This window comes from Citrus sinensis, chromosome 6 (genome assembly GCF_022201045.2).
Source record: "Citrus sinensis cultivar Valencia sweet orange chromosome 6, DVS_A1.0, whole genome shotgun sequence".
Lineage (NCBI taxonomy): Eukaryota > Viridiplantae > Streptophyta > Magnoliopsida > Sapindales > Rutaceae > Citrus > Citrus sinensis.
The window spans coordinates 3,007,194-3,034,324 of record NC_068561.1 but is presented as its reverse complement, the minus strand read 5'-3'; the positions used below and the strand labels follow the sequence as shown (position 1 = coordinate 3,034,324).

Genomic DNA, 27,131 nt, shown 5'->3' with positions numbered 1-27,131 from the left:
TTTAAAATATGTGGACATCTGCACTTGAGAGTTCGTATGTTCTATAATATATATTTACTCTTAATATATTTTTATTAATTGCTTTCGTTTTGAGAACATGGACATGAACAAAAATAAAATATCTCCCTATTAAAACATAAGTTGGCTAGAAGATGCAAAGTCTATTCTATGATTTCTGCCCCTTACAGCGTGCTGGTAAAATAGTCGAGTCCGAACAGCATCAGGAAGATGAAAAAATTTTAGAACAATTGTTAACTCTAGCAAATTTACACTAATCTATAAGAGTTTTATTTTACAAACATGGCGCAAACAGAAGTTATTCAATAACCAATTGCTAATTAGCATCACTAGCAGAAAGTGACATACTGTATTTGTATTTGAGGTAAGATTTGATAAACGGCTCCAGTTCCCCATCCATTACAGAAACGATATCAGATGTCTCATGGCCAGTTCTTACATCTTTGACAAGTTTGTAAGGATGAAACACATAGTTTCGTATCTGCTGGCCCCATTCAGCCTTCACTGCATCCCCCCTTATTTGCTTGATTTCGGACGCCCGTTGCTCCTCAGCGATTACCAAAAGCTTAGCTTTTAATCGGCTGAGAGCCTTAATCTTGTTAGCAAGCTGAGATCGCTCCTCTGCAATGACGTTAAGCCAGCATCATTAGAAAGATACAGACCACTCAAATGCAGATTTAGTCGAAATCAATATGATAGTAGGCTATACAAAATTCCATAGGCAGATATCAAAAGCATTAAGAGAAAGAATTTAGTTTAAATCTAAATCATAAGTGTTGGTCAAATCTATTTCAGGTTTCAGTTTCCAAAACAAGATGATTGTGAAGAATAAAATATAAGTCACAGTTTAACAATGTAAGGTTTGCACACTATAGGTCTCCGGCTTTCCTAAATGGTGCTCTTGCACCAGTCTCCCTACAAACATTTACCATTACGTAATGCGATGATCAGCATAAAGCTGAAATCATGGGAGTAAAAGGTAGATCTTTGAACGTAATCCTTTTTGTCCCCCTTTCTAAAAGCCCAGACCTATCATTTATTATGCTCTTTAAATTCTGAGGTAAAAGATGAAGTAATAATTAATGGGCAATCACAAAAGAAAATAGCTAGCGAACTGCATGTGAATTAGGAAAATCTATTATTCATGAACAAGAAAGAATATACTTATGGTTTATAATTCCCGCATATAAGGTTAAGTAATCAAAAGAGCACAGACATTAAAGGGCTTGTGGCTAAAAGTACCTGTACAGCGAACAGTGACCCCAGTTGGAATGTGCGTGATTCGAACAGCGGTTTCAACCTTGTTCACATTCTGACCTCCTTTCCCACCTGCCCTTGAAAAACTAATTTCCAGGTCCTCCTCAGGAATTTGAACATCCATTGATTCTTCAGGAAGAAGAGGCATGACTTCAGCACCAGAAAAGCTTGTCTGCACACAACGTCAGATTAAAACATAAAATGCAGGCATATTTGACTGATCAATAGACTCAGAGAATTTTCATAATATCTTTTAACAACATGCTACATTTCCATCACAAATTTCAGACTTTTTAGAGTTGTTCTTAATATGGTCACCGTGAGAATGCAGAAAAGCTATCATTTTCCAGGAGAGCTAACAGCTAATAATTGCAGGTCTCACTCAGAACATGAAAAGCACGCTGAGGGCATACAGTTTACAGAAAATTAATGATCATAACAATCTTCAAATACACTCTATCCAATGAACTTAGCTTATATTTGACCAAGGAACTGACAATATACTACAAATATTGAGCAACATTGTGATAAAGCCTCAAAGAATACAATATTGGTAGTTTACATTGGAGTAGTCATGCAAATCATCTATCTAATAACCAGTTAATAACCATGGTGGCGTAAACTTTCTCCCGATAAAAAATTTAGAAGAAACCAAATAGTAAACAATTCCTTCTTCCTCAAGATTCTAATGTCAGGACTGGCACACTCTGTCCTTGATGCTGTCTTCTTTCTCTTAGTTTTAATGAGACAACTCGAGTTGTTTATTTCAAGAATAGGCTGGATCCAACTAGCTGCAGTCTTTCTTTAACACTCTTGAGTGTCAAGTTAAATTTCAATAGTTGTAACTCTAAGGTAGTAAGCCATATTTCATCTTTTACTAGACAACAACAGAAAAAAGCTCCCATGCTAACCCACCTGACGAAGGCCTTTGGCATTGAAAGGAGATTGTCGCACAATCCTGTGTGTTCCTTTCTCACCAGACAGATAACCATATGCATAACGGCCTTCCACTTCAATTACAGCTGACTTAATCCCAGCTTCCTCTCCTAATGATTTCTCAACTACTCTTGTCTTATATCGTTGCTTCTCTCCCCATCTCACATACATCCTGAGAAGCATGTCAGCCCAATCCTGCACTGGAAGTAATCAAAAAATTGAAAAACAGGACTAGAGTTTTTCTAATTTACCTTCGACTCTTCAGATTGCAGAAATAACTAAAGTAACAAATAACTGGACTGCAAGCAAATTAAACTACAAAAGGATGATCAAGTCCATCTCAAATTCTAAAGGTCACCTAGTTACAACCAACTTTCACTGACTTCAAAATGCAAAAACATCATAAAATATCAAGTAGAATTGATTCTGGATGCCTGAAAGAAAGTCAGCTGATATTGAAGATCAGTAAGTCCATCTGGTTGGTAGATACCATCCAAAATTGCAGGGAACAGTTAGTCCAAGGTGAATAAGGTTTGAAGGAAATTACGAAAAATTTGGTGAGATTTAAATCATAAAAGTCAGCTTTTAAGTTTCTAAAAGTTCAACTTGAGAACCCGTTAGACAGGTAACAAGCTAAGGCAAGGTTTTAGGTAAACGTTTCATTATTCCCGTCCAACAGAGAAGATTGAAACTAAAGTTTTTTCCATTTGCCCAAAAACAAATAACTATTTACCTGTGCATCAGTTCCTCCAGCACCAGCAGTTATAGAGATAACAGCACCTTCTTTGTCATAGGGACCGGAAAGAAGTTGAGTCAACTCAAATCGGTCCAGTGCCTTGTTTAATTCTTTAATGATACTGGCAGCCTCTTCAAGAAGTCCAGCATCTGTGGAGTCCATCTCCTCTGTTAGCTTAACTATAGTAACAGCATCATCCATCTGCACAGAACAAAATTTGATCAGGTAAACAAACTATTCGATTAAGAAGTGCAAGTATTATAATGACATAAAATAAGTATCACCATGATACCAAAAGTATAGTTAATTTGAAACCACTATCATGCAATTTACCACACTCGATATAAAATATGAAATGTTAATGGACCTTGGTTTTGAAGTCAGTGAGTAAGTTTATCTTGTCTTTAACATCTGTCAAGGCCTGGAGGGTTTCTTGTGCTTTAGCACGATTGTCCCAAAAGGAGCTATCAGCTGCTTTCATCTCCAGCTCTGCAAGTTCTTTTTCTAGTTGCTGGAGACCAGCAGAGGCTCTAATCTCTTCCACACGATCTGAGGCAGCTTCCACATCCTTTCTTAAGTTATAAAAATCTGTCAGCAATAAAAGAAAATAAGAAATTTATAGTGCATTGCATTGAGCAAGTTTCATTAGATTCAAAGCCCATCATTCATATACAAGTACTACGAAGGCAACAGCACAAAGGTCACGCAACAGACTGTTTCTGTCCAGGTGATTACATGTTGTAGACAGTCAATAGAATGATTGTTCGAATCAAGAAACACATCACCAACAAAATTGTCGAATTATGACAGTTGTTCAAAATACTAAACCAGACAAGGCTAGGTTAGAAGCCGAAATAATCAAGTCATTTCATCCCAAATTAGGAAAATCAACATTGAGTTTATAACAAATAAATCCTGCTTTTGGCAAGGCTTATTTGAGCTATCAAAGAATTCGCCTTGTTTGGAATTTGAATAGGATAAAACAAAAGAACTTATGGGTTCCCAAATTTGTTTTGAATTGTTGAGAAAGGGACCCACACAAAAAACTGCAAGTTAAGCAGAAACTAACTCTTTCCCTTTCTATGTCATCAAAACGGGATGTGTATCACAAATAAATAGGTAGAAATTAAACCAACACGATCCAAAGCAATAAATCAACCACAAGAAACATGGATTCTTACGTGAAAAACCCCATTTGGGAAAAATCATGGGACCATGGTTCCATCTAATATTTCACTCTATATTAATGGGATTATAGCACAAATTTTTCTCTAGATAACATTAGAGGCTAACAACATCAAAAATCTTAACAATCTTCATCTACAGTAACAGTTTATTGTCGGTTATTCTAACAAATGGGTATCTCAAGCTACAACCAATGAGAGGATAAAATAAAGATCAAGACAGTAGGAATGTAAAAGGCGATGCCAGGAACTTATTATCCAAAGTTGGGAGAAAACGGAGTTAAAATCTTCTTTCTATTGTCCAATCAAATACTGAAACTCTTGTCCCCAAAACCAAAACTTATGCTTTTTGTCTTCTTCTGTCTCACTTTTTACGCTATGGTTGCTCTGCTTGCTACCGCTTCACTTATTCTTTACATAGTGCACCTGCTTTGCAAACATTATATAATGGCAAATACTTAGCCCCGCCAAGTTTCATTTACTTACCATTTCTGTGGGCTTTGGGCCAACTATATGAGATTGACGCAATAAATCTTGCTTCTAAAAGGAGGACTATCCTTATTCTGTTAACAAGAATTTTTGTTTTGGCTTTTCCCCACCTTGCTTTTTGAAACAAGTGCATTTATCTCAAAGGAAACTATTTCAACACTTTTTCTTCTAGATTCTTCATTCTGCAACCTATCTATAACCATATCTAAAGTTAATTTCTCATTTTGTGCTAAATCATTTACTAACACCACTAATGGTGATTATGGCCATGTTCGAATGGGAAATGAGGGAGCATCTAAGACTATGGACATATGAGATATTTGATAAGAAAACCATGTTAGTTGTAAGCTGTTACTTAAAGATGTCAGACATATATCAGAATATTCGTCTTAATTTGATCTCCACAGGCAAGCTTGATGATGATGGCTATTCTAACTAATTTAGTGAAGGAAATGAAAACTCACCAAAGGCTCTCTAATGTTAGCTAAAGGAATGAAAGTAAACACTCTATGTGATAGAAGCTAAGATCAAGAAAGATGTCGGTGTAGCTGTAAAAAATTCGAACATTAAAACATGGCATAAAAAGATTTGTCACATCGGTGAGAAAGATTTAGAAACTTTTGTCAGAAAATGGTTTCTGCCCAGCTTTGCAGGTATGTTCCTTAAGACGTGTTTATTGCTTAGTTGGAAAGACACAAAGAATAGCTTTTAAAAACTTTTTTTCCATCTAGAAAGTCGCATATCATTAATTTGATTCACACTGATATTTGTATGATGCAAAGCAGATCAATAGGAGGTTCACTTTATTTTGTAATTTTTATTGACGATTGTTTTATAAAAATGTGAACTTCTGCTTTGAAATCTAAAGACTAGGTACTTGATTTTTTTTCTTGATCTAAACTTCTATTACATAGAGAATATTCACTTTTCTTCCCTTAGCTAACATTAGAGAGTCTTTGGTGAGCTTTTATTTTCCTTTACTAATTGGTTAGAATAACCATCAAGATCAAATCAAGGCAACATTTGGTACATGTCTGATATCTTTAAGCAACAACTTATAGCCAATACTATTTTCCAAACAAATATCTCTTATACCTACAATCTTGGATGACTCTCATTTACCATTGAACATGGCCATAATCATCATCAGTAGTGTCGGTGAATAGTTCAACGCTAAATGAGAAATTAACTTTGGATATAGTTACAAATAGGTTTGTAGAAGCAAAAGTGTTGAAGTAGTTCTCTTTGTGTTAGATGCACTTGCTTAAAAAAAGTAAGAAAAGCGGGCTCGAAGCCAAAGTAGAAATTCTCATCAATAAAATAATGATAGCCCTCTTTATAGCGCTAAAATTTGTTAGGTTCATCTCATCTAATTAGCCCAAAATCCTCACAAATGGTAATTAAATGAAGCTTATGGAGGCTAAGTGAAATTTGTCATTAAATTAGGTTTGAAAAGTGCATGGATGAATCAGTGAAACAGCATTAAGCGTAGCAACTATAGCATATAAAGCGAGAAAGAAGAAGACAAGACGCTTGAGTTTTGACTTTGGGGACAAGGATTTCAATCTTTGATTGCACAATCAAAAGGCGGTTTTAATTCCGTTTTCTCCCAAATTTAGAGGGTAAGTCCCTGGCATCACCCTCTATGCTCCTGCTAGTCTTGATCTTTATTTTATCCTTTTGTTAGTTGTCACTTGAGATACCCACTTGTTAAAATAACATACAGTAAACTGTTACTGTAAACCAAGATTATTCAGATTCTTGATGTTGTTAGCCTCTAATGTTATCTAGAGAAGAATTTGTGCTGTAATCCCATTAATATATACTGCGGTCCCACAATTTTTCCCGACTTGGGCTTCCCATATAAAAATATATGTTCCTTGTGGTTGATTTATTGTCTTAGATCATATTAGTTTAATTTCTGCTTTTTTATTTGTGGTACATATTCGTTTTGATCACACAAATAGAGAAACAATTAGTTTCTGCTTAACTTGCAACTACTTGTCTGAGTCCCTTTTCCAACAAAGTGGTATCAAAGCATCAAGCCATGTATTTTTATTACTTGTGTCGTTGAGATAGAGGATTCTTCAGTTATGCCTGATTAAATTGAAGTCATGAAATTATGATATTGACAAACTAGAATGGAAAATCTGTTTTACATAAAAGATTTGCATGAACACATTGAAGGCGAATATAGTAGATCTATCGATTTAATTGATAAGAAATTAGTTCAATTGAACCAAAAGACTGTGGGTATCGTTAGGTCACGGATTGATCAAAGTATGTACCACCATATCACAAAGAAATTGAGGACTGATGTTATTTGGAAGAAATTAGAAACATTTGTGAGCAGTTGACAACATAGAATAAAGTTAATTTGATGAAAATGCTTGCCAACTTGGGATACAAGGAGGGCTTCAGTATAACAGAACACACTAGTGAGTTTGAAGATTTGGTTGATTATTTGACTACTATGAAGATTATCCTAGATGATAAGCTACAAGCATTATTTTTGCTTAGTTCGTTGCCTGGTTGTTAAGAGACATTAGCGGTATCAAAGTCCAGATTCACCAACATCTTAGTCGAACAGTCTACTAGCGAAAACGAGTGTCCATGCTTTTGAACCAAGGCCCAATATGTGAGGGAGAGATTGTTGGGTTGTCCTACATCGGTTGTGAACTGGGCGGGTAGTGATTTTATAAGTGTGAGGGAGAGCCTCACCCCTTAGCCATCTTTTGGGGTTGAAAGAGACCCAAAACCGCCTAACATGAATTCTATCACTGGGATTCTTACTTAGTATAACAAACATAACAACACAATGAAGTATCAATTTATCACCTAATGGATCTAACTTTAGCGATGATCACCTTACATAAACATGAAAATTAATCCCATTGTTTAACTCAACAATGACGATAACCACTTAAACTCTTATGGACCAAAGGATATACTCGCTACAGGGCATCTTAACTCATAAAGATGCTCCCACATCTTCCATTAAGTTTCCATCGAACAACTATTCATATCCTTTGATGAAAAATTAATTTTAGTGGGGGCCAAAAGAGCACGAGTGATCCAAACCACTAAACAACATCATAACCAACACAAAATTTATACTAAACAATCCATTACCAAAACAGAAAACCTAGACATAAATTTGAACAGATACACAAGTTACATTCATTACCGTGCTCTACATTTTGAACAAAGAATTTATAACATTACATAATCTAATAAATTAATATAGAAATAAAATTGGCATCAGATCAAATTACTATTAAAGTACCTTGCATAACCCATTCTCTTGTATCGGCATTCACCTCCGCGCTCAATTGGCTCTCCTGTGCTGCTTGTCTAACTGATTCAAATCCACATGGATAAATTTAAGCACATTAAGTTTCCAAACTCAAATCAACAGCTTTAAAAGTTACTTCACAAACAATGAATTTCATTTTCGAAATACAAAGAATCCGTTCAGTTTAAAACAATAAAAAATTGTCTACGACTACTCAACTCAAGCATTATAACTAAAAAAACAAAGGATACCCACAAAAATTAAAGATAAATTACCAAAAACCAACAAAACTCGAGCCAAAATTGCCAAAAGAAAAAGCGAGAGAATGGAAATTGGCGTACCAGGGGCAGGCGAGAGGAAACGAGAAGAGGAAGAAAGAAGGGTTTTGGAGAGAGTGGGAATTAGTGGAGGCAAAAATGGAGAGTTTTGAGAGTGAGATGATTGGTGGGGTGGTGATGGTGGTGGTGGTGTTAATGTTCTGGAGGGTAGGCTGAAGAGAGGTCGCAAGAGAACCTCCATAGCCTTTAAAGAGAGTTAAGTTGCTGCTTTCTTTTGCCGTTTTAAGAGAATAATTGGGTGGTGGATGGAGAGATATTAGAGAGACAAAATACTTCCCCTTTTAGATTGGATTTACATTTACCCGCCAACTCGGCCTCACTCTCACTTCCTTTTATTTTGCTACTGAATTTTGAGACTCAATAATGATGCATTTATGTAACCCACATGGGCCATAGCCCATAGCACCACTGGTAACTTTGCTCACTGCCAAAATCACCAACTACGACACCTGTGCCCACGTAAAAGGGTTCGTCCTAACTGATTCGGTTCAGATTGGTCCTGCCTCAGACCAAACCAACCAAAACGGATCACTGAAGAAATATATAAACCAAACCCAAACTAATTTATAGAACCAAAAATAAATAAATAAATAAATCAGTTCGTTTCCTTTCCGTTTAGTTGTATTTGATTTAAGAAATTTGAAAATTTTTCTTTTGTATTAGTCAAAATTTTAGACTTTTCATCTTAGTTTGATCTTTTTTTCTTAGCTCAATTCATGATTTATATAAAAATACTAATAATGTAAAATAATTTTATAATAAATAAATTTTTTGTTTATAGAAAAATAATAATTTTTCATTTTTCTAAATTTTAAATAGTGAATTGATCAGTTCTTGAATTTTTGAATCGTTTGATTTTACTCTTAGAACCATATTAACTAAGTAATTTTTGTTCGATTTAACAAAAACTAAATTGAATGCCCACCTCTACTAGTACATAAATTAAGATTAAATCTATAATTTTGAGAATCTTTTCTCTCTTTACTCTTTAAGCTCATCTTCTCCATTTGTTGAATCTCATTTTCTCTTTGAAGCGCTAAGATTTCACCATTTCTCTCTAGAACTCTTCAACATCTCCATCTTTTAAGTTCTTAAAATCATACATCATTCAAGCATCTCATTCCACCATCAAATTAATCGTCTCCTTTTGCACCTTATGTTGTTTCCGTTATCACTTTCTCCACGACATTCACCATATGAACCTTTCTAAGTTCTTCCTTTTTACAAGGACGACCCATGAAGAAGTGTGGAAGCACTCTCCATGGAATGAAGAAATTCACATTATATGTCTTATCTTTCTGTTGTGTGTAATCAAGAAATTTAATTGTATTTAGAGCCCCCTCAAGAGAGTCTCGGTACGATCCCGAAAGCATCCCTAAGGGCAACCCCAAGAGCCCCACCAAAAGGCAACCCTTCAGGATGACCCTAACTTATCTAATCACCATAATATTTGATGATCAAGTGCCTTAAATTACCGTCTCCCATCATCCTTAGGTTTTTTTAACGTTTTTTCGGTCCATCTTGGAAGTGCAATAAACGGGCCAAAACTTTTGGCATTGTCTATGGGAAAATTTCATTTCTACTCCCATGAGGTATTGTCTAGCTCTCTTGCAATTAAACCCTAATCCAATGACCAAGTAGCTGTTGGACAGCAAAAAAGGAGCATGGCCAGAAGAACTCCCATAGACAACGCCTTATTATACAACGAAGAATATCGTAACAGGGGAAATCACCTTTTCCTTATCATATGGGACGGATGCAGCATCTTAGTAGAAATGTGTGCGCCAACTCATAGGATTACCCACTTCAAGGAAGACACAAATGAAGAACTCTTTGCTGGGACTATAGACCTCTCAAAGGAGAAAAAGTTGGACACAGCCATTAAGGTTGCCACCTAGGGACGGAGCTTGAGTCCTGGGTGGCCAAGTTCAAACTTCAAGTGTTGATACGGGATTGATTTTAGATAGTTTTTTCATTTATAACTGTGATGTGGTTGCCAAGAATTTGAGAATTTTACTTGTAACTTCAGCAATTTTGAGTACTAATTGAGGTTACTGTTACAAGGAAAAAATAAAATGAAAAACTAATTAACCAAAAAATCAAATTAAAGAATTGGGTTCAAACTTTACAAACTTTTGAAGATTACTTGCTATTTTGTCAGAATGAACAAGCAATTAACAAAATAAAAATCAAAGGGTCACCCTGACTTTATTTCATAAAATATAAAATTATATTTTCATCCTAGTTTATAAAGTAATTTTATATGGCCAAATCAATATTTTTTAACTTAATTTTTTATATTTTCTTTAGAAATTTCAAAATTTTTTCAAAAGGTACTGTAGCCCCCTTTAGTCTCCAAAAACTTCCGCCTCTATTCTGACTTACCAACACTAGATCACTAAGGTAGCGTTTATATGCTTTATAATAGACCCAGAAGCTTGCCCAGAAGTGCACATGAGGCATATGCCATAATGGTTTCATAACAAACTTCACATGTTATTATACTTCATATGTGTTGCTCGTGTTTCATTAAATCGAAAATAGCAAGGCTATTTGTTGTTTCAATCAGAAAAATCAGTATAAAGCAAAATGCAGACTTAGTTTGTCATTTTGCCTAAGTCAAATAACACCTACAAACGCACGTAAACTCTGTCATTTCAGCATTAGTTGATTTGCTTCATTGGTTACTAAATAAATCTCCATCTTGAAACTATCAAACCTGATCAATTTTCGCGTCTTTTCTATACAATTTAGAGACTACACAATCCAATCAACAAGTAAACTTTGAATTTAGCTATGGGAACCACCTTTATAAGTGTTAGGAATTTAGATCTATTAGAAATAGATATTGGTAATTAAAAACCAAAAATTAAGAACTTAATTTTTTTCAGAAGTACTGTTCACGGTTACTGTTTACTGCAACTGTTCACCACGACTGTTTACAAATACTGTTCATCCGCATAAAAAATATTAACTTTTAAAAACATAATAAAATGCAGAAAATAAATGACATGGAGATTTTTACATGGTTCGGATTAACCAATCCTACATCCACGAGGCCACGCCTAGATGAAAAGTAATTTACTAAGTTGAGATGTTACAACCTATGGATTTACCAAACTTAAGACTCTCACTTATAGTTTATCACCATATAGTTTACTCAATCTTAGACTGAATCTGCTTCTCTTGAATAATCGCTACCCCTCTTGATCCACGATCCTCAAGGCACTTCGCAAAGTGATCAATAGCAATTCTTCAATTCTTCAATGTCTAGTGATCCAAGATCCACATAGACTCTCTGCAGAGATGAACAGAAGATAAGAAAACAAATCAACACAACATGATGCACCAAATCCAGATTCTCTAGGGAGGAGGCCGAATTTTGCTTCTCTACTTTATGGTCTGTGTTGTGCAATCTTCAATTGTGAAATACCTCTCTTTATATAGGCACTAGGGTTTCACCAAAATAGCAAGTCTTAAAAGACTTGGATTCTTTCCAAATAAGAGTTTCTTTCCTCTTATAATTCTCATGAATCTGATTAGGAATAAATCTGATCTTCTTGGCTTGCTTGTCTCCCAATAATATCTAGAGCATTTAATGAACTTCCTATTTGAACCAACTTCTTGCTCTAAATAGATCTCATGTGCCAATTATAAAATCCCACCATTAATTGACTTGCTAAATTAGACATCTAATTAAATGAGGAACAAATATTCCTAATAAATTGGAATCTCACTAAATTAGGAAATTAATAAATTAATCCATATTACAAGATATGCAATAAATAAATTTTCAATTTAACTAGACTGACCATAAAATGCCAACTCTATAAATTTTGGACTTAACAATAAGCATGTCTGTAGGATTGCTGTCAGTATGAACATTTACCATTTTGATTACTCCTTTAGATATTTCATTTCTTACAAGTGAAATTTAACATCAATATGTTTGGTTCTTTCATAGTGAGTTGGATTTTCACTCAAGTATACAACATTTGAGCTGTTACAATGTATTTCAACAATCTTCTAAAGCATTTCTAACTTAGCCATCAAACCTTTGAGCCATAATACTTCTTTCATTGCCTCTAGAGCAGCAGTATATTCAGCCTTTGTTTTTGACATGGTAATAACATTCTAGAGGTTTGCTTTCTAGTTGATAATGTAGCCATTCAACATGAACATATAACCTATTAAGGACTTTATTCTATCATGATCACCAACAAAATTTGAATCTATAAAACCCATAATCCACTATTCAAACTGCTAATCTTCTATACAACAACTAATATCCTGAGTACTTTTCAAGTACCTCATTATCCATTTAACTGCCTTCTAATGCTCCTTACCAAGTGCTGCAATGTATCTACTTACAATGCTTAAAGCACGTGATATGTCAGGTCTTGTTAATGTTAGCCTAAATGGGTACACATATTGTAATTTTTATGATAACAAATATGTGTCTTAAGTGATATGATAAATATTGTATTTCACATTTTCACTGGTTCTTGAAGGATAATATTTATGCAAGTGAATCAATTGAAATGAAGATCAAGACACTCAGCGGACAACGGTTCGATCAAGAACAAAGTTTAACTCAACGGAGTCATTATTACGACAAAGTCTTGTAACGTTGTTATGATTTAATATATGCATGATTTAACATTTGAGAAGCTCAAGATTTTTTTTAATAAATCATTATTTTTTATAAACCAAAAGGTTATATATAGGACAAGTATTTTGTGGATTTGAGTATTTTTTAAATTTTGGATTAAATTAAAAAATTTTGAGAACTTTGAAATCAATAGGCATTATGGTAAAAAAAAAAAAGGAAAGAAGAACCTCTTTAAAAAATATTATAAAGTTTTGAGTCATAGCATAATTTCAAAAGTTTTGTGGAATAACAAGCTTTATTTAGAAATTCTGAAATTAGATCTGTTTGCAAAGTTTTATGACGTTTTGCGCAATAGTCAAATTATAGAAAGGTTGGGCAAAAATATAATTTTAGAAAATGGTGTTACTGTAGCATCATTGTAACAAAATTCAAATTGCAATGGTAACTTGCACTGTACTTAGTGGCGAGCCAACTAATCAAGAGGCTAGTTGCTTGCTTGCTGGTTTTGTCTATAACGACTAATTTTTGTGTCAAAACTATAGAAACTCAAATCCAATTCAATTTTAAAAACTTTTGCAAGAAATAACAAGAGCATACATTATATTTTGAGTTTCCATTTCGCAAATGATTATATATTAAATGTCCATTGTGCTATCATTTGTAATCCACTTTAAAAGAGAGTTATTTGTTGTAATTTTTATTTCTTTATCAAATTTATGAGAATTTGAGTGTGAGAAACACTTGGGTTAAGAGATTAAGGGATAATCTCTTGTTGTAAAGGTCATTGACACCTTAAAAGTCAATTGTAAGAACTTGAAGCCTTGGAGGCTTGGATAATGAAATCTTCTAGCTTAGTTTGCTTGGAGGCGGGGATTGTCGAATCACGTAAAAATATTTATGTTTGCTCTCTCTTCTCTTACCCTTTTATTTTTTAGCACTATTAAATTTATTTATTTTTATTTTATTAAGGCATTAGATTAAATTGTTGTGTGGTTTGCTTAGTTTAAGTTTTAAAAACCCAATTCACCCCCCTCTTGGGTTGCATAACTAATATTTCAGTTAAGACCATAGCATATATTATATACCCTACAACATGAGCATAAGGAATTTTTGCCATTTTACCCTTTTCTTCATTTATTTTAGGAATTGCAGATTAGATAGTCAGGAATGAGATGCTGATGGTGTCATTACAGACTTGCAACGTTGCATCCCAAAAGTGTCAAGCTCTTTATTTAAATACTTCTCTTGCAAAATAATCATTGTCCTTTCTCTTCTATTTCTCCTTGTGTCCATGCCTAAGATCTTCTTAGTATGTCCAAAGTATTTCATATCAAATTCTAAGTTCAACAGCAGCTTTAAGGCTTCAATGTCATCTCTTTGTTCACAAGCTATCAATATATCATCTACATATAGCAATAAGTATATATAGAGATATGTTCTTAATAGCTTGTAATATACACAATGATCAAAACTACATCTCTCAAATGCATGAAAAATCATGAACTTATTAAACTTGAGATGCCACTGCCTAGGGGATTACTTTAATCCATATAGTGATTTCCTCAATAAACACACATAATCAGCCTTCTTAGGATCCACATACCCTTCTGATTGAATAATTAGAATCTCTTCTTATAGTCTCATATGCAAGAAAACAGTTTCAATATCAACTTGATCAAGCTCTATGTCATGAACTTTTATCAAAGCCAATAACATTCTTATAGAAGCATGACTGACTACATGTAAAAATACTTATTTAAAGTCCGCTTCTTTCATCTAAGTATATGCTTTAGCTACTGACCTAGCTCTAAATCTCCTAAATTCAGTAGCTATTAATCTATCTTTGATTCTAAAAATCCATTTATAGCCAACTAATCTTCTGTTGTCATGTTTTCTCACCAGCTCCCAGGTGTTGTTCTTATAAACACATGATATTTTCTCATCTATAGCCTTTTGCCATTCGAACTTAAGTGTGCTCTAAGCTACCTCTTAGCAACTTCTTGGTCTTCATCATTAATTTCATGTGAAATATCAATTGTATATGCAATGAGATCTACAATCCCAACCCCTTTGTATTCAATAGGCTTCTATTTTGACTTTCCACATATTGAAAACATTCTTTCCATTAAACTTCTTTAGATCAACTTTAGGAGTAGCCAACTTGGATTTGATCAAAGGACCCTACTCTGATACCAATTGTAGTGATTGAGAAGCAATGCAAATCAAGATTCACCAAACACTACCTAAAATCTTTAATTTGGACACTACAAGATGCTTAGAGGATGATTTGAATAGCTAATTAAGAATCTTAAAATGAACAAAATGATGATTAAATCAAAAGCAATTAAAACAACGTAAATCACTAAATAATTATAGAATTTAGCCAATTAATAGTTCAGCCAATTTGTATTAACCTGCATCCATGAGAGGAAAAAATTGATTAGCTATATCAATTAACTCAAGTTTCTTTACATAGAGATTTATAAAGCTTAGTACAAGGAGAAAGATCACTCTTTTTTCTCAAGCTTTCTATCTCTCTTGAATCCTTTATACCTCTTTGTTTGTTGCACTAAAATCAAATATGAAAATAGCTTTATAACAAACCTAGAAGCTTGCCCAGAAGTGCACGTAAAGTGCATATGCCATAATAGTTTCATAACAAATTCACACATCATTATGATTCATGTGCATTGCTAATATTTCATTAAACCAAAAACAGCAAGGCTTTTTGTCATTTCAATCAATAAATTCAATATAACACAAAATACAGACTTAGCTTCTCATTTTGCCTAAGTCATTTAACTTTGAAAAACGCACATAAAATTTGTCGTTTTAGCATTAGTTGATTTGCTTCACTAGTTAGTCAACGTATTTGAATTCCATAAATTCCTATAGATAAGGGAGGACATCTTCAATGTGGGGTCCCACCTCCTTAAATGATAATTATTTTGCATTGTCATAGGGATTAATGAAGCAACCACTTGGATGAGGTGATTATGCATTTCTCAATGAAAAAGATTTATTTAGCATTTCTCATTTACTTTTAAATTTTTGAATGTTTCCTTTAAATTTCTAAGTAGTGAGTGAACAAATGTTAATGTGATGAAAAATGATGTTTGTCCCAGGTCAAACCCCGAAACTAAACAAAACAGCGTCGTTTTGTTTAGTTTTTTTTTTCTTTTTTGCTTCTCCAAAACGTTGCTGTTTCTGATGGACTATTTTGAGAAGAATTAAATCTCTTCCTCTTTATTTCTTCCTTTCTTCGTTTCACATGGGAACGAGACAGATAGAAGACCAAGTTGGTCTTGTTCTGTTAGACCGTAAATCTCTTCGGTGCTTCGTTTCTTAAAAAAACTCATTACTTTCCTTCCTCGATGGAGGTCCAACCATTTGGAATCCACCACGACCGACTCACTGCCACGGTCACCGTCAACGCTGGTAACGCTAGTAGCTGAAACTTGTTCGAAAAATTAAACTCACGAAGAGGCAAAGTTCACAACCTGAGGTAATGCTTCGTTTTTTCCTCTTTAGGTTATGGCAAAATGGGGACGATTTGGTTGATCTAGGTTAGGACAGTTATGATGAAAATTTAATATCATTGCTCTGCAAGTGCTAAATTTTCTTAGCTATTGTCATTCCCATTTAATTAATTTTCGACTGAATTTGGATAGCTATTGTCATTCCCGTTTTATTTAAGTGTGTTAATGATATGGTCCCAATCAGATGCTTGCTAACAATTGCAAGTAATATAGTTATTCTGCTTTTGGTGAGAACGACCACAAACAAATATTTAAGATAATTTCTCCATGACTCTTATTTCAGTACTAGAGCTTATTTATAACAGCAAACGTAACAATACTTTGCTTTGTAACCGAGATTATTGGCTCAAATCTAGTAAATAAATTAAGGATAATATTGCCTAGCTATAAACTCGCAGCAGAATTCAAATCAAATGTAACAACCAAGATTTGATTCCCTGCTAAATCTGCAATGATCACTTGATGTGGTAATCCAACCGTTATTGCTTCGGTAAGCATCCACACACAAACTTTACTTGATACATGTCTTGAATGTGCCATGCAAGGCTTGCATGGGTTACGTAGCTCAAGCATAACCCTTATACTTTTAGTTAGGCTTGGGTACTCTCAATGATCTTTTTGGTTCTTTATCAATTAAATTGCAATTGATTTTCAGCTGAATTTGGGTACAATTTTGAATTTGCTAATGTTGAGGTTGAGGATGAATGATGATGAAAAAGAGATTTTGCTCTGGAAGATTTCGAAGAGATTTCTTATTTGAGTCAATTGCAGTTGCTCTGTCTGTTATTTCCGGGCTTATGCAGGTGCTCTCTGTCTGTTATTTCTGAGCTTATGCAGCTGAAACTTGTCTGTTATTTCTTAGCATGAGATATTTCTGATTTGAGTCAATTGCAGCTGCTCTCTGTCTGTATTTCATGTACTTTTTTGAATTAATGTAACCGAGTGATGAGGATTAATATTATTGATGGAATTGGAGGCTTCTATTTTATCTCCAGTTGTCTGTTTATAGATTGTGTGCATTTTGGTATATAGATTGCGTGCATTTTGGCTTGGGTTCTTTGATAGCCTTTCTGGCATATTGCTTGTAGTTTCATATTAGCTGTTGGGTGGTTGCTGGTTGGTTGCTTGTAGAATTTATTGATAACTTTGTTGAACTTTTTGAATTTGGGAAGCTACGCGAGACAAATGTAGCCTTTCTGGCATATTGGTTGTAGTTTTCACATTAGCTGCTGGGTGGTTGCTGGCTAGTTGCTTGTAGAATTTAGTGGTAATTTCTTTTCATGTTTCAGTTTTCATGCTGTTCATATGTTACAGTTTCCAGTTTTCATGTTGTTCATATGTTCTAGTTTTCTTTTCTTTTAAGTCTGACTAACTGTAATTGCAATTAAAATTTGAATTGGGTAATTTCTTTGGCATTATTAACTATAATTGTTTCCCTTTTTGGGCAGTTTCTTCGTAAGGAACTATTAACCACAAACAATGTCATCCGAGTTAAGTGAGAATCGAAGCTCATTGCAAATGTGTAATGGATGCGGTAATCATATGGAGTTGTTAACGTCACGCACAATAAAAAATCCAAATCGCAAATTTTGGATTTGTAGAGGATGTAAGAACTTTCAATGGGCAGAAGATCGTAAACCTAGCGAAGAGAAAATAGACTTGTTAGCGGATGAAGTTAGGAAGTTGGCCTTAGAGATCAAGTTTTTGTCCGTTAAATTTCACTTATTGCATAAAGAACTTAAGCGTATGCGAGAACATGAAGTGCAGAGGCGATTGTTGGACGACGAACTTCGAAAGAAAGAAGCACCACGATATGATTTTATTAAAATACTGATGATTGTTGTATTATGTTTTCTCTTAAAGTATTATTTTTAAGTTGTTTCAAGTTAAAGACTTGTAGACATATGTAATAGCATTTTCATGTTAAATATAAGTTTTCGAGTTGTTTGACTCTCTCGATTTAATTCACAGTATTATGAAATTATAATTTGGCCCCAAAAATTCTTCTCAAAATTATACTATAGCCCAAATCATTCTAATATTTTCCAAATGAATCCATTTCTAGCATTTTGAAAATAGACTTATTAATTCACAGTATTATTAAATTATAATTTGGCCCCAAAAATTCTTCTCAAAATTATGCTATGGCCTAAATTATTCTAATATTTTCCAAATGAATCCATTTCTAGCATTTTGAAAATAGACTTATTAATTCACAGTATTATGAAATTATAATTTGGCCCCAAAAATTCTTCTCAAAATTATACTATAGCCCAAATCATTCTAATATTTTCCAAATGAATCCATTTCTAGCATTTTGAAAATAGACTTATTAATTCACAGTATTATTAAATTATAATTTGGCCCCAAAAATTCTTCTCAAAATTATGCTATGGCCTAAATTATTCTAATATTTTCCAAATGAATCCATTTCTAGCATTTTGAAAATAGACTTATTAATTCACAGTATTATGAAATTATAATTTGACCCCAAAAATTCTTCTCAAAATTATACTATGGCCCAAATCATTCTAATATTTTTCAAATGAATCCATTTCTAGCATTTTGAAAATAGACTTATTAATTCACAGTATTATGAAATTATAATTTGGCCCCAAAAATTCTTCTCAAAATTATACTATGGCCCAAATCATTCTAATATTTTTCAAATGAATCCATTTCTAGCATTTTGAAAATAGACTTATTAATTCACAGTATTATGAAATTATAATTTGGCCCCAAAAATTCTTCTCAAAATTATACTATGGCCCAAATCATTCTAATATTTTTCAAATGAATCCATTTCTAGCATTTTGAAAATAGACTTATGAACTCCAAAATTTAAAAAATGTCAAAATACACATACACCAAATTACATTAGTTCATTAGTTGAATAATACATAAAACATAAGTATAAGCTAACTTCGATCACATGCTTGGTTCATTAGTTGAAAACTCCCCTTGATTGGCCTTTTCGAAATTTTGTTGCGGTACATGTTGCAAGTGTACATGATGAGCTGGACCGTAATTCATCTAATACTGATAGTAAGGGGGAAAAATGCATGTTGTAGGGGTGTTTGCTGTGGTTGTTGTTGTACCAAAAAAAAAGAAAAAATTAAACACAAATTATCAAACATATGACAATGAATGGAAATAACAAATAAAAAAATATTACCATAGCCATATTGCTCTCTTGTGTTGGGATTGTAGTAGCCACTTGAGAAGATAAATCATGTATCTCTGCGTCCTAGAAGTGCAGTCAACACACATTTAAAGTATATATTAAATTGATTTAAAATGAATGTATTAAAGTATTAAATTAATCTAAAGTATATACAATTACCTCTATAGTTGTGTTTATCGAAACGTTGTTCGATTTCTGTTTTGGCCTATTAAATTGCTTTTGCTTTCTTTGATAAGGTGGACGACCTTTACGCCGAGTTACCACTGGATCTTGTATGTTACTATTGGATCCACCATCAATGGTTGTATCGTCACCGTCACATCGAACATTTAGAGATACATCCTTCATAACTTTCTCGATCCAACCCATAATGTTTCTATGACTTTCTTCATTTTTGGAAGCTACCTCAGCAACATCATAAAAAATAGTGCACTCCTCTTTATATCGCTGATGTTCAATGCTCGAACTCCGTGCATCATAACTGACTTTGACTTTACTAGAGAATCTCCGCACATCTTTCCTCCATCTTCGTAGGATATACTTTTTCGGCAGTAATTGCACACGGTTACGTGACAACACTGCGATAGCATGTTTGAAAAGAATGCCCTTATATTCAAACATTGAGCACACATAATGAATTTCACCTTTATCTTTTTCAAAAATGACTTTAAAAGTCTTTTCTCTACTCTTTTCATCGTTTTCAATAACTTCATATTCTGACCCCCCACAACTGAAAACCTCACAATATATCTTATTCACCAGCTCCTACTGAAATTCTTGAAACTTGAAAATAGTGTACACTTCTTCAATTTGCTTTTCCATTGCAAAATTGGTACATGGCAACCGTTGGCTAAAACTCCGTGCATCTGCTTGTCATTCTTTCTCAATTTTACTTTCCATTGCTTTCTTATATTTCTCCACAAATTGCTTCAAAGTTGTTTTTGAGTTAACATACCCATCAAAGAAAGTATTTATACTCTCACTACACTGAGTGGTTGACATTCCAGCTCAAAAAGTAGTTTTCACGAATGCTAGAACCCAATGATTTCTTTCCTCATATAAACTATTCAACCACTAATTATTTCTAAGATCATATTTATCTAACATGTCATGCCAAGATTCCTCGAATTCAACAGGAGTATGTGAATCATAAACAATATAAAGCAATGAAACTCTAATGGCATGATATTCTGCATACCTTCCCAACTTCTCAGGCACATTTTTCAGTATATGCCACAAACACCATCGATGCTTAGTGTTTGGAAACACAATCTGAACTGCGTTTTTCATCGCTTTATCTTGATATGTAATGATTCCAAGGGGAGGATAACCAGACATACATGATAGTCATGTGTTAAATAACTATGTAAATGTCTTTGTGTCCTCATGCGAAATCAACCCACATCCTAACAAAATTGATTGATCATGATGATTAACTCCTGCAAAAGGAGCAAATGACATGTCATACTTATTTGTAATGTATGTGGTATCAAATGTGACAACATCTCCAAAGTCTTTATAGGCTGCCCTGCTCCTTGGATCTACCCAAAATACATTTTGTAACCGACCCTTTTCATCTAGGTCAATATTGAAGAAAAACCCATCGTTTTCTGTTTACATTTTCTTAAAATACCTCTGAATTGCAACAACATCCCCTTCTCCGAGTCTTAATCGCCTCACCTTCTCAACATGATTTGTAGCATCTCTTTCTAAGAATGATACATTTTTAAAGCCACCAGCCTCGACAACAATCAACTTAAAACTTTGAGCCATTTTAATTCCAGCTTCTTCATTTATTTCAAGCTGCTTTTTAACAAAAGGAATAATGGTACAGTTGCATCAATAATACCTACTCTTGCTCGGACTCACGGCATGGTTGTGTTCAAGAATCAAATTTTCAATTACCCATTTTCCATTAACAAAATCCAAATGTCCTCCAATTTTAGCATTGCATCCAATTTTTTGGTTTGGTTGAAGCCGCAAAACATTAGTGGGTTTGGCTTTTGACTTGCCGTTTCTCCCACAAGTAAATGTCACATATCTCAAACTCCCATCATCCCCTTTTGTACAAGATCTACGCATCACTGGAAACCCCTCTTGTAGGCCAAAAGCTTTATAATATTCAAACATTTCATCAGGACTATCAAAAGACATTCCAACCGTAAGCTTAACAACTTTTTCCACCACCAATTCCTCATTATTTTCTTCCATTTCAGCCCCCTGTAAATCCTGCAATTCTCCAACTTCATCAACCTCCTCCACTTGTTCGAAATTATCCATTAACTGCTGCAAATTTAAATAATTCAATATCTTATTAGTTATTTATCATAAATTCATTAAATTTAGAAACAAATTTAAAAAACAAAATGAAACAACTCAACATTCAAATTGAAACAGCTCAAGCTTGTTGTAATCTTTTATCTTTTTTAATCTCTTTTTTTCTTTTTTAATCTTTAATCTTCTAGGATTTGAACTCGGGTAATTACTCGGAAAAAAAAGAAGATGACTCTTTCACCTCTATTTCGATTATTGTCAATCTATAGGACTTTTGATTAAGTAAGGTGTTTAAGTTGAATGATTCAAAACCAACATTTGTACAGGTCAAATGATACAGCTTTTGCAGTATAAGGTTGGGATATACAAACAAATGCCCAGCTCATTAATCAACATTCAAAATGCAATATAGAAACAAATACTCAGCTTAATACCCATTATATACAAACAAATGCCCAGCTCATTTATGTTTTTAACCACTTTTTGGCAAGTTCAATGTGGTATCAAATGCCATAGCATGCTCATACGCAGCAATCTCTCTACGTTTTTTGTGGTTAAAAAATAAATTCAATGTTACAATGTTGTAAAAACGCAGGGAAAAATTAAAAAATAATTCAAAAAACAAAATACTGAAAAGAAGACAGTACCGAAAAAATAAATTCAAGCTTCGAAAATTCAAGCTTTCAGGGACAATGTTCTTGTTCTGCCAAAACTTCGCAGCTACTGTTGGTCTTGTTCCGTCCAAACTCAGCTTAGTAGCCGAAACTTAGCTTTCAAGGACAAATTTCACAGCTGATGTTAATCACTTTCTTCACTAAATGGGTGTGTTCTTTCTTTCTTAATCACTTTCTTCAGCTTAAGACAAAGAGGATGAAGCATTCTGTTGTGGATCCCGAAAGGCTACACCACGGTCGATGAAGGAAAGTAACGATTTTTTCGGTAAGGAAGAAAGGAAAAAACGAATCGCGTTCCCAGCTGTTGGATTCTATCAATCTCGTTCCCAGGTTTTGGAAATGGTAAGTGAAACGGAAATGGTAAGTGAAACGACAACATTTTGGACAAGAAAAAAAAAATCAAAATGACGCCGTTTTATTTATTTTCGGGGTTTGACCCAGGGCAAATATCATAACTCTAATGTGATTTGCCTTATGTAAGAAAGACATCTAATTAAGAAATGGCAAAATCCCTGATTGGGCTCCGGCATGCTTTTTGAACATCTGAGCCGAACATAAAAGACCCTAAAAGGATCTATACTTTTTAACCGAGCACAAAAAGCCCAAATTATAGATATAATTTGAGCTTCTATATAATGTCAACTTATTTAAGAATCTTACAATTTTTAAAATTTATTTTAATAAAATTTAATTTTCAGATATACATATAATATGTAGGCTAAATAAAATAATTACTTAAAAAATATATATGCTTAAAAAATTTCATAAAATTTGGGTTTTCGGGTCGACATATGCTTTTTGGGCGCAGCCCAAGTTTATTTTGGCCTAATTTATAGGATCGTGAATACCCAGCATACACCACCCAAGCTAAAGCTGAGTCCAGCTCTGTATAGGCTCTCTGGCCATCCCTACATCCAACATGCTGGAGATCATTTGGCGTTAAAACGATTATCCTTGAGAAAAGTCTCCAACCCTAAATAGCAATCTCCAAAAGGATAAATATGAAATGACATTTTCAATAAAAGAACGAATGTCCAAAAGATGAACCCAGTGCGAACGAATGTCCAAAAGATGAACCCAGTGCGATGTTCTCCAAAGGGAACAACCCTAAATGACATTCTCTAAATTTGATAAACTTTAGATGAAGTTCGCCAAAAGGGATAAACCTGTATGTAATTCCTAGAAAGAGATGAACTGCACACAATATTCTTTCAAAGGGGTTAGACTTAAGACACAATCCGAGAGGGAACAATTCCAAATAGTCATCTCCATGATTTGGTCTTCGAATAGTTTGCAAAACCCAATTCAAAATTATCTATTCTAAAGGAGCTTACCGAGTGCAGTGGTAGTGGTGGCAATTTGGGTTAGGATTTATTTATTTGATTCAATTTGAAATGAATTAAATGAATTTGGGTTTGAAAAAATTGATTCGTTTAATAAATGGTTGAATTCGATGTGATTCGTTAATTAGACAAAACAAATTCAAGTTTGAAGACATTGATTTACTAATTTGTTTAGGATTCGTTCAATAAATGAGTCATAAACGAATTGAATACAGTTTATTTGTTTAAAATTTTTTATTATTCATTTAATTAAATTATTTATTTATCCTTAAATATGTATGAAGAAATTTTAAAATTTGAAACTTAATTTAATAATTATAATTAATAATAAGACAATATATAAATGAGATGAAAAATTAGGGTCTTTGACCCTAATTTATTTCTTTTCAAGTTCTCTCAGCCTGCTCTTCACTCTTCAGTCTTCTCAATTCTCACAGAAATTTCTTTTTTCAGTTTCTGTTGATCCCAAGCTATGTTAATTCAAATGTTATTGTTATTTGGATCACAACCAAAATCAAGGTAGTATTGAAGTTTTCTGGCACCTTTATTTCTGGTTATGATTTTTTTTTCTGGATTTATTTCTAGTTTTTTTGGTTTTTTTATGTTTCTGGTTGTCTAGTTTTGTTTCAGGCACTTTTTTGAACTGAACCCTCCATCACCATCACCAAGCCACTGCCGTCTAAGCCCAGTCATCATCTACCACCACCGCTAGATTGAAGATCGAACAAATGAAGTTAGGCCACAATAGCAGCCGCTGACGATCCGTTGCCAATATTCGCGGTAACGATCCCAATGCTGATAGCCGCCAATGATCCCACTGCTGCTTGATCTCCATATGGTCCAATTCCCGTCACCATCCGCTTTAACTGCTAACGATCTCGATGCCGATAGCCGCTGACAATCCCACTGCACAAATCTCCATCTCCCGTTGACGACCCATTCCTGTCATCAATTCATTTTCCTTTTTTTTTAACTTTTAAACTTTGTCTCTTTTTATGATCCTTCTCAGTTTGTCTTTGTCTATAATGGATTATTTACTTAGTTTTTGTAAAAATTTTAATCTTAGGGTTTGAATTATTTATTTAATTCTTGTAAACGGATTCATATTTAATTCGATTCGTTATGGATTCGTTTATTATAGACTAAACGAATCCATATTCAATTTAATTCATTTATGAATTGAATTAAATGAATTAAATTGAATATTCATTTAATAAACTAATCAAATCTTAATCTTGAAATTTCAATTCATTTAATGAACAAATCCGATACGAATTAGCAGAATTTTGACCCAATTCATTTAGGATTTGATTTGATTCGATTATTTATTTTGCCACTCCTATGCAGTAGTCCACCTTGCATAAAAGAATCACCACCTCCAAAAGCCATGATTATTTTTTATATTTAAAAGAGTAAATAAGGATTGTTAAATTAAAATTTTAAATAAGGATAATTTTTTGATATTTTAAAGAGTGTATAGAGTAAAACTCAATTATTTAAATTTTAAAGTTAAATGTACAAAGCAAGAGTGTTCAATGTATTGTTTAGAGTGCAAATAGCTCCACCCTTTTATTACTAGTTGAGGGGAAAAAATATTTCAAATATTTGGTAAATTTCAAAAGAAAATTTTTGACAAATATCAATATTAGTAGGTGGTACCATGTTAAATTATCATGTGGAATCCCCAATGTACCTATATCCTGGTCCCACAATAGTAAAAAAAACTTGTGTGGGGCTGTCCTACCATCTCAGCATGCTGATATAAAACCTATTAAGTTTAATATTAAAAATATTAGTGGATTCACAATAGGACTTAATGCTATGCTACATGATATAGTACTATTAGGCTATCTCAATAAGACAATCCCACTCAAGTCTTTCTCCATATTAACACCCTTGTTACAAACATTAGGATACTGTACACTTAGCGTTCCCCCTGGCACAACTGCGGGTGGCAATTTGGGTCAGGATTCGTTTATTCGATTTGATTTGATGTGAATTAAATGACTTTGAATTTGAATAAATTGATTCATTTACTAAATAAGTGAATTCGATTTGATTTGATTCACTAACTAAATGAAAATATGAGTTTGAGGACGTTGATTCATTTATTTGTTTAGGATTTGTTTAATAAATGAGTTACAAATGAATCAGTTAGAGTCCACTCATTTCATTGAATTACTTATTTATCCTTAAACTCATTTTTAAAAAAAATTAAAGTTTGAAGGCTAAATAGCAATTTTCAACTATAACAAAACAAAATATATGAGTGAAACAAAAATTAAGGCATACGAGTGGCAAAATGATCCTCCACAGCTGACCACAAACCGTCTCACTCTCACCTCACGCACAGTAAGCTCTTGTTCTTTTTTTTTAAAAAAAAAATTTTTGAGCTACGAGTTTTTTTTTTTTTTGTGGCGATTATAAATTCTAAATATTGATTATCTGTTTCATATTAGGATGCTGAGATGTTTGGTGGTCTCTTTGGTTATTTATTAGGATTAAGAAATTTTATTCCACTGTGGTCATTTAGGATGAGAAAAAAGAAATTTGTGAATGCTTATCCTCAATAGTGATTCCACATTCATAACAAGCTAGCTAAGCAATTAAGTTGGATTTTGATTCTTTTGATTTGTGTACTCGGGAATTGGGATTAGCTTGGTGACTTGAATAAAACAACAAGAAGATTCTTCACATATCCCCTTGCATAATCAACCTCAATCATCTTGGTGACATCGTCGCATGGATCACAGCCGTGGGCCCTACAACTCAATCATTGTAAATTAATTTACTTTAACAAGGTTGATTGATGATTCTAAAACTTTTAATTCAATTCAATTTACTTGGCAATTGCAGTCGATAAGAATTTAGATAATTTCCACCAATAAGAATTCAGATAATATCTACATGACTCAACTGACTTACACAAAATAATTTTCTTAATTGTTAGCATTTCCTACCGTTTCGTCCTACTAGTAGTCTTTGTATAATTAGGAATCAATAGTCATCAGCACCCTAGCACTTTAATTCAATAATTTGTCAAGAAACTAGCAAATCTTAGTGTTTGAAAATGGCATTAGCAACAGCCGCCGCCAAGCTTCTATTATCCGAACTTGCATGTACTCTTAAATGTGTTCTCTCTAATTTTGATTTTTGTTTTTAATTACTTAAGTTGAATTGTTAATTCATCTAACTAATTTTGATTTTTTTAATAGGAGAATGTACATAAGCTATAGTAATTCAGTCTACAAA

The 27,131-nt window shown here is 33.5% G+C and overlaps 2 protein-coding genes and 1 long non-coding RNA gene across 4 annotated transcripts; 1 reads left to right on the top strand and 2 right to left on the bottom strand.

The window, feature by feature from the left end:
- Positions 1-229: 229 nt before the first annotated feature.
- LOC102615234 (peptide chain release factor PrfB1, chloroplastic) lies at positions 230-8,580 on the bottom strand. 2 transcript variants are annotated; one of them, XM_006480417.4, is made up of 7 exons: positions 8,257-8,577; positions 7,907-7,978; positions 3,315-3,535; positions 2,945-3,148; positions 2,191-2,406; positions 1,261-1,447; positions 230-639 (listed from the first exon to the last, which is right to left on the bottom strand). In XM_006480417.4, exons 1-7 carry the CDS (start codon positions 8,432-8,434, stop codon positions 335-337), a joined length of 1,383 nt encoding a protein of 460 aa, XP_006480480.1. In that variant the 5' UTR covers positions 8,435-8,577; the 3' UTR covers positions 230-334. The 2 variants fall into 2 exon arrangements, with proteins under 2 accessions (XP_006480480.1, XP_024955826.1); XM_025100058.2 differs by lacking the exon at positions 2,191-2,406 and having other exon boundaries at positions 8,257-8,580.
- Positions 8,581-11,494: 2,914 nt separating this feature from the next.
- Positions 11,495-20,878, bottom strand: LOC107177337 (protein FAR1-RELATED SEQUENCE 1-like). The gene is made up of 4 exons (XM_015531000.1): positions 20,787-20,878; positions 19,748-20,318; positions 19,580-19,651; positions 11,495-11,551 (listed from the first exon to the last, which is right to left on the bottom strand). The coding sequence occupies exons 1-4, from the start codon at positions 20,876-20,878 to the stop codon at positions 11,495-11,497; spliced, it is 792 nt and encodes a 263-aa protein (XP_015386486.1).
- Positions 20,879-24,235: 3,357 nt separating this feature from the next.
- LOC127903013 (uncharacterized) lies at positions 24,236-24,933 on the top strand. The gene is made up of 2 exons (XR_008055768.1): positions 24,236-24,398; positions 24,499-24,933. It is a non-coding gene; the product is annotated as an uncharacterized LOC127903013 (long non-coding RNA).
- Positions 24,934-27,131: the final 2,198 nt, after the last annotated feature.